At 40.1% G+C, this 8,181-nt stretch overlaps 1 protein-coding gene across 1 annotated transcript in view; it reads right to left on the bottom strand.

The window, feature by feature from the left end:
* The window catches only part of Dym (dymeclin), a gene marked incomplete at its 5' end in the record, with an annotated part of 409,766 nt that overhangs the window by 280,593 nt on the left and 120,992 nt on the right, over positions 1–8,181 (bottom strand). Inside the window, one exon of the mRNA XM_008825888.3 lies at positions 3,417–3,599. Coding sequence (XP_008824110.3) covers positions 3,417–3,599 — 183 coding nt within the window. The remainder of the gene's footprint in view (positions 1–3,416; positions 3,600–8,181) is intronic.

Below are 8,181 nucleotides of genomic sequence, written 5' to 3'. Positions count from 1 at the left end.
ACCACATAAAAATTGGGTTAGTCTAAGGGAGGGGGGAGGGAAGGGTATATGAGGAACCTGGGGGATAAGGAGAAAGAAGAAGCTCAACAGAGGTAGGATCATAGGAGCAAGGGTATTAGTAAGGGCACCTTAAGTAAGAAACTTTTTTAAAAAGGATAGATACTAAATGACAAAAAGCATAAGTCACAGCTCATACTGGGAAAAATGTGGGGATCAAACTCAGGTTGTTGGGTTTGGTGGCAAGTGCTTTTACCAGCTGAAGTAGCCTTCTGGCCCATGCCTTGAGATTGTAAAGCTCCTTGCCTACAGATAACTATATTTGCTCAGAATTAAGAAAATAAGATAGAAAGTTAAAAAAGAAAAAGAAATACAAGTAGGTTCACCTGACTCAGAGAAAGTTAAAATCTCAGCTAAAATATGAACAGGTTTCCAGAGATGAATTTAATCATCAGCCTTAGTGCCACACTCCTTTACCCACTGAGCCAACTCTGTGATTCTACTGTTGTTTTGTTTTTTTAATGTGTATGAGTGTTTTGCCTGCATGTATGTAAGTGCACCATGTGTGTGCAGTGCCCACAGAAGCCAAAAGATGGCATCAGATCCCCTGGAACTGGAGTTATGGATGGTTGTTAGCCACCATGTGGATGCTGGAACCTGAACCTGGGTCCTCTGCAAGAACAGCTAGCACTCTTAATCTCTGAGCCATCTCTCTAGCCCTACTAAAAAAATTTTAAGGAGTCTTTAAAACACCAAAGTCCTACCAAAACAAAAGTCTGCTTAACTATTTCTGAAAGTTGTGCTCTTCTGACAGAGCTGTGACCCCACAGAAAGGATCTTAGACAACACTATGCCTCTCAGATTCTCCTGTTTATACTTTGCATTGTGAGACAAACTCATGTACAAATGCCTCAACTGTATTCCACAGCACCCTCACTTTCACTTCAACATCTGAAATACAGGCATCTTTTTTATCCTAACACTGTATTTTGTGTGATTTTTTTTTCCTTTGTTATTCCTGAAGACAGGGTTTCATGTATGAGGATGCTATGTAGCTGAGGATGACCTTAAACTTGGGATCCTTTTGCCTCTACTTTTCTAGTGCTATGATTACTGGTGTGCATCACCTCACCTGGTTTATGTGGTGCTGGGGTTGAATCAGGCTCTGTGCATGCTTTGCATGTATTCTACCAACTGAACTACATCCTCAGCCTTTGACTTTATATTTTCAGGAGATGGCAAAAGAAGTGTTATCAGGAACTATGTGATGGTTAATCCTGTCAATTTGATGAGGTTTAGAATCTCAATGGAAACAAACTTTGGGGCTTGTCTGTGAGGGATTATTTAGATTAGTTTAACTGGGGTGGGAAGACCCACCTTAAAAGTGGATGGTACTATCCCATGGGCATGGGTCCTAACTGAATCAAAAGTAGACAGCCAGCTAAGCACAGCATTCACTACTCTCTGCCTCCTGGTTGTGGATGCAATGTGACTAGCTGTCTCAAGCTCCTGCTACCATGACTTTTCTGCCATAATGGACAATTCCTGCAAGCTGTGCAGGAAAATAAGCCCTTTCCTTCTTAAGTTGCATTTGTCAGGTAATTTGTAGCAACAAGACAAGAAACTAATACAGAAAATTGGTATGGAGAAGTGAAGCCATTGCTGCTGTCCTAGTTAGGACCTATGTCAACTTGACATAGCCTAGAATCACCTGAGAAGAATCTCAATTGAGTAACTGTTTTTATCAGGTTGGTCTGTGATAGACTGTCTTAATTGTTTATGCAGGAGGGTCCAGTCCACTGTGGGTAGCACTATCTCTAGGCAAATGGTCCCTGGGATGTATAAGAAAGCTAGCTAAGCCAGGCATGATGGTGCATGCCTTTAATCCCAGCACTTGGGAGGCAGAGGTAGATGGATCTCTGTGAGCTCAAGGCCAGCCTGCTCTACATAGGGAGTTCACAGGGAGATCCTCTCAAAAGAGACCAAAAAAAAAAAAAAAAAATGCTAGCTAAGCATGAGCCAATGAGAAATCCAGAGGGTGAATTCCTCCATGGTTCCTACCTCTAGGTTCCTGCCCTTGAGTTCCTGCCCCAACTTTATGTGCTGCAGGTGACAGAGATGAAGGAATGGGGATACTCAGGCCATTTAGAGCCTGGAGGATTCCATCACAAGCACTAGGTGCTAGAGCATGCTGCTACAGGATTTAGTGTTGGTCTTGCTGGTCTGCTTTAGTCTGATCATTCTTTGCTATACCTCCATTCTTCCCTTCCAGAAAGCTTATTCTGTGTCATTGTATATTGGACATAAAATAGTGTTATTTTGTAGGAACTTGAAGTTAAGGGACTGCCTTGGGTCACAGATGAGGCTTGGACTTTAGACTTTCAAACAGTGTTAAAGACAGTGAAGACTGGGGGCTGGAGAGATGGCTCAGCAGTTAAGAACACTGACTGTTCTTGCAGAAGACTCAGGTTTGAATCCCAGCACCCAAATGGCAGCTAACAACTGTCTGTAGTTCCAGTTCCAGGGGCTCCAACAGCCTCTTCTGTCCTCTTCAGGCATTGCATGACACAGGTGTACCTACCTACATGCAGGCAATACACAAATACACATAAAATAAAAATAATAAATAATAAATATTAATAAAAAATAGTAACTATTTAAAAAAAAAGATCAGGAAAAACATGTGGCACAGAAGATCAGAAGGCTTAATGTTCCTACCCAATAGCTGTACTTCTTGCTCATCTGAATTATATTGGTGCTGGATACATGGTGGTAATCAAAGTATCAAGGTTAATTTTCTTTTACAGTGTAACTTTTTGATAGACAACTATTTCTGCATGGAGCTATCTGGTCATGCTCTACTTTCAGGGTTAGTAAATTACTGCCCATGGGCATCCCACTCCTGTCTTTAAAAAATGTACTGGAGCACAGTCAGAATTATTCACTCTTATGTTATCTATGGCTGCTTTCTTATTTCAAAGGCAGGATGAAGAGGCTGTAATGCAGATCTGATGGCCCAGAAAAGCCCCTGCCCTTTTAAAACAAAACAATTTTTAGTCCTAAAAACTCTTAACTAGAATACAGACTTTAAGTGGAAATTTAAAATAATTTATCATTTAGTCTTCATAGGCTAATTCTTGTCCCTAACAGGCACAACAGGCTGCTCCAACTTAAGGTCAAGCTACTTTGGTTTATCTCTGAAACAAATGTAAGTTTAATAGATATAAAGGACCACAGAATTCTCCTAAGAATCACTTGACCTTCCTGAGAATAATGGCAGGAAAATCCAAGTTTTTCTCATTTGCAACCAATATGAAAAAACTGCAAATTGGCACTCATCTCAAAAACTACAGGGTGATAAGCAAAATGAAAATATCCTCCACCTACGAGAGAAGCTTCAAAGAGAAACCAGCACAAACCTTGCGTGTTCTTAAAGGACATGATGGCCTGTCTGTAGGGGTTTGGTGTGTCTGAGGCATCTGTCAGGTTTGCCAGCACCAACAGAAGCAGGAGACTCTGGTTGGCCAGAGGGGACGTAAGCTCTGGAGAGGCAACTGCTTTGCTGCCCACACCGCCTAGTGTGAAGACAGTCCAGAGACCAGCTTGAAAAGAAACATACAGTTAGGATGACAGTCACCAAGATCAAGTATATGTGATAGTTTATGCTTAAAATTATCAACATTTTTTTTTATTTTTCTTATAAAAGCAAAACAGGCTTATTATTTGAATAATCTCCTACTGTCCAAACAAAATGTTTTAAGGAGGAATATCAGTCCCTGACTGCAGAATTCTATTTCACTTTCCATAGATAAATCCTATTCCTAATTTTTCTTTACAAATGGAAATTAGCATAACCAAATGCAAATTTGCATCCATCTTTAACCTGTCCACATTAGTCAGAGACTACAAATACAGCAGTGTGCACGCTGTTCCTTTCACTGTGTACCTAAGAGCACTGAGCTCCTTCCCAAGAATACTGAAACAAGGAAAAGAGAGGTGTTAAAGCTGGGGGTATCATTATTTGTAGGCAATGTGACCGTCCACTTAAAACCACATGGTCAGACACAGCAGGCACTAGCCATTGACAGCTACTGAGCAAACACTGTAAAGTCTAAACTGAAGTGTGCAGCAGCTACAAGACACACAATTTTGAAGAATTAACATTAAAAAACAGGAGCTAGACATAGGTAAAGACTTCGTGAACAGGACCCCTGTTGCATAGGAAATAAGGCCAATTATGAGCAAATGGGATCTCATGAAATTAAAATGTTTCTATACAGCAAAGCAGTTAACCGAGTAAAGAGGCAGCCTACAGAATATGTGAGATTCTTTGATAGCTGTACACCTGTCAGAAGATTAATATCTAGAATATACAAAGAACTAAAAAATCCAAATAATAACCCAATCAAAAAATGAGCTAAGAAGCCAAACAGAAAGTTCTCAAAAGAAGAAATACAAATGATCAATAAATATTCTCCCCCCCCCCTTTTTTGTTATTGGATTTTGTTCTGTTTCCTTGCCTTTTTTGAGACATAGCCTCACTATGTAGCCCTGGTTGGCCAAGAACTCACTATGTAGACTAGGCTGGCTTCGAACTCATAGAGATCCACCTGCCTCTGCTTCTGCTTCCTGAATGCTGTGATTAAAGGCATATGCAACCACATGTGGGAAATGCTTATTTCTATTTTATGTGTATAAAGTGTTCTGCCTGCATGTAAATGCACCATGTGCATCCACGGAGACCAGAAGAGAGTGCTGGCATTACAGCCTGTTGTTAGCAGTCATACGGGTGTTGATAATTGAACCCAGGTCCTTTGCAAGAGCAATAAGAAAGTTTAACCACTGAGTTATACCTCTAGGGCTCCTTGTTTGCTTATTTTTTTAAAAAAATTATTTATTATTTCTATTTTTTTGTGTATGAGTATATTGCCTGTGTGTATGCAAGTGCACCCATGTAGTGCAATGCCCAGGGAGGCCAGAAGAGGGTGCTAAATCTCCCTGGAACTGGAGTTATGAATGACTGTTAGCCACCATATTAAGTGCTGGGAATCAAACCCAGGTCCCCTGCAAGATTAGCCAGTGCTCTTTAATCATGGAGCCATTTCTCTAGCCCTGTTTGCTTGTTTTTTGAGATGGCCTATGTAGCCCTGGCTAGCCTGGAACTCACAGAGATCTGCCTGCTTCCAATGCCGAGTGCTGAGATTAAAGGTGTGTGCCACTATGCTTCACTATTTTATTATTTTTGTTTGTATGGTGTGTGTGTGTGTGTGTGTGTGTGTGTGTGCATCAAGTATGTGTATATGTGTATGCAGGAATTCCTATGAGTTTGGGGGGTACATATGTCATGATACATCAGAGGATCACCTTAGGTACTAGTACAAACCTCTTACTTTGCTTGAGACAGAGTCTCTAGTTGTTTGCTACTACATATGTCAGGCTAGCTGGCCCAAGAACTTTTGGGAATTAAAACTACTCTGATAGTCCATTTTATCCCTGTCAGAATGGCTACGATCAAGAAAACAAATGACAACAATTGCTGGAGAGGCTGTGGGGGAAAGAAGAACCCTTGTTCACTGTCGGCACGAGCGTAACTAGTACACCCACTGTGAATTCAGTGTGATGGCTTCTGCAAAAGCTGAAAATAGATCTTCCTTTGGACTAGCTATACCACTCTTTCCCATATGCCCAAGACTCCATCCTACCAGAGACACTTGTATATCCTGTTCATTGCTGCTCACCTCACATTAGCAGGGAATCACCCTAAATGTCCATCAATGGATGACTGGATAATGAAAAGGTGGTACATATACACAACGGAATTTTATTTATGCATAGAAAATTGAGGGAAATAAGAGGTCAGAGACTCAGAAAAAGAAAGGCTTCATGTTCACTCTTCCTAGGCGCACCTCAGGTTCTACTTTTTCTATCTGCATATCTATAAGGAAGCAAAGGAGTAGAGTTACCAAACTAGAAAGGGGCCCAGGAGGGGGGGAATTTTAGCAGAAGATTACCCGGGAATTAAATCTCAGTAAATGTGATCTATGCTATATTTAAAACCCAAAGAGTAATAATTCATTGGATTAGCAGCTAGTCATTTAAGAGATATTTTAAATTCCTGGCTATGTTGTTAGGAACTGTTGTTCAAATTTATTTCCAGATGTACTTCTTCTGATTAATAATGTTACTGAAAATATTGTGGTATTTTGTTCTTAGACAATATAAAAATTTTCATGTTTCAATAGTCCTCATTATATAAATTTAAATCTAATAAAAGTAACACATTGAAGAGAGGCCTTTTATTTCAGCTGAAATATTTTGTGAACTTTTCATTTATTTCTTTAAAAACTATGAAAATATTAAAGTAACAGAATTTGGCCCACACTGGTACATCATTATATAGGATATGGAAAATCTTCATTTGAATACCACTGAGTAAAAAGGCACAAAACAGCACTTGTATACAATAATATGCCCCATTTGTTTTGAAGCTTTGTAAATACACATACTTGGACATATCAATCCACCTACATGTGTGTGTAGCAGGACCTGCTATGGTCTGGTCATGTCAGGTCACAGAGAAGAGGGCATGTGAAAAGAACCTGCTGAGTCTCAGCTTTTAGAGCATCACTCTATTGCCTAACTCATAACACAGAGAGCAAGGATGGAAGTAAGGGAAGAAGGAGAATTCTTGGTCATCGGCCCAGAAAATATGATGCAATGTGCTTTGAAACTGAGAATGTAGCACTATAATTCTTATTTAAACAAAAAGAAGTAAAAGGAGGGAAAGGGGTAGGGAGAGAGGGAGAGAAATGTTTGGAGGGATGGAAAGGAAAGCAAAGAGTCAGGGAAGGAGGGAGACAGGCTGATAATTTTGGAGGGGAAAAAAATCACCATGTTAACACTGACTATATCTAGAAAAGTAGCAAGAGACATGACACTGTAATCTCTGCATGTGTCTATGATTTTTGTTACTTTTCTTTTGTGTTTCGATGAGACACGATCTCACTACATAGCCCTGCCTGGCCTGGGATGTGCTAAGTAGACCAGGCTAGCCACAAATTCACAGAAAGGTCCGGCTGCCTCTGCCTCCTACTGCTGGGACTAAAAAGGAATACCACCACACCTGGCTCAGGTTACTATTCAGGAAACACATTTACACAAGGAATTTTATGCTTTTGTAAAGAAATTAAATATGGCCAGGCATGGTGGCACACACCTTTAATTCCAGCAGAGGCTGGAGGATCTTTATGAGATCAATCAAGGCCAGCCTGGTCTACATAGTGAGAGCTAGGCCAGCTGAGGCTACAGGGAGACAAGATACACACAAGCGCACACACATACACACACACACACACACACACACACACACACACACACACACAAAGGGGGGGGAGAAGAAAAAGAAAAGAAACAAATAAAATGGAAACTACTATATACAAAATAAGCAACTCATAACTTTAGTCTGTCTGAACACACTATGGCTCATGATGGCATTTTTAATACTTTTCTATAAATAATTCAAAGAAGAAATTTATTTTTTCTAATATTTTACATTTTTACTGAATACAAAATATAAACTAAATCATAAAGTGCCTATCAATATGTCATTTCTCCACAAATTATGGGCATAAAAATCTCAAACAAAAAATTGTTTCAAATTAATTTTTATTCTTATTTTAAGTGGATGAGTGTTTGGCCTGCATGTAAGTGTACCCATGTCATGCAATGTCCACAGAGGCCAGAAGAGGCATCAAATTCCCTAGAAATGGAGTTACAGAGGCTGTTAACTGCCATGTGGGTGCTGGGAACAAAACCAGGTCCTCTGCAAGAGCAGCCAAGTGGCTCAATTGCAGAGCTACCTCTTCAGCCCTAAAAATCTCAAACATTTTATACCATTAGATCCCCTGGAGTTGAAGTTACAGGCAGTTCTGAGTTGACCAACATGGGTGCTAGGATTCAAAGATGGGTCCTCTGCAAGAGCAGTCCTCATGCTTATGCGCTGAGTCATCTCTCCAGACTAATTAAGCTTTTTCTATGAATCATTTGAGTGGATTTAACTATCATTATTATGATTTTTTATGATTTTATTATGATTTATTATGATCAAGGAGGCCAAGGAGACCCCACCAGATGGACTTGAACCAGTGTCCAGTCTATAAAGAGGAGGGTCAACACAGAGGAATC

Source organism: Nannospalax galili, unplaced genomic scaffold (genome assembly GCF_000622305.1).
Source record: "Nannospalax galili isolate Female #2095 unplaced genomic scaffold, S.galili_v1.0 scaffold169, whole genome shotgun sequence".
NCBI lineage: Eukaryota > Metazoa > Chordata > Mammalia > Rodentia > Spalacidae > Nannospalax > Nannospalax galili.
This window is presented reverse-complemented; position numbering and strand designations above follow the sequence as displayed.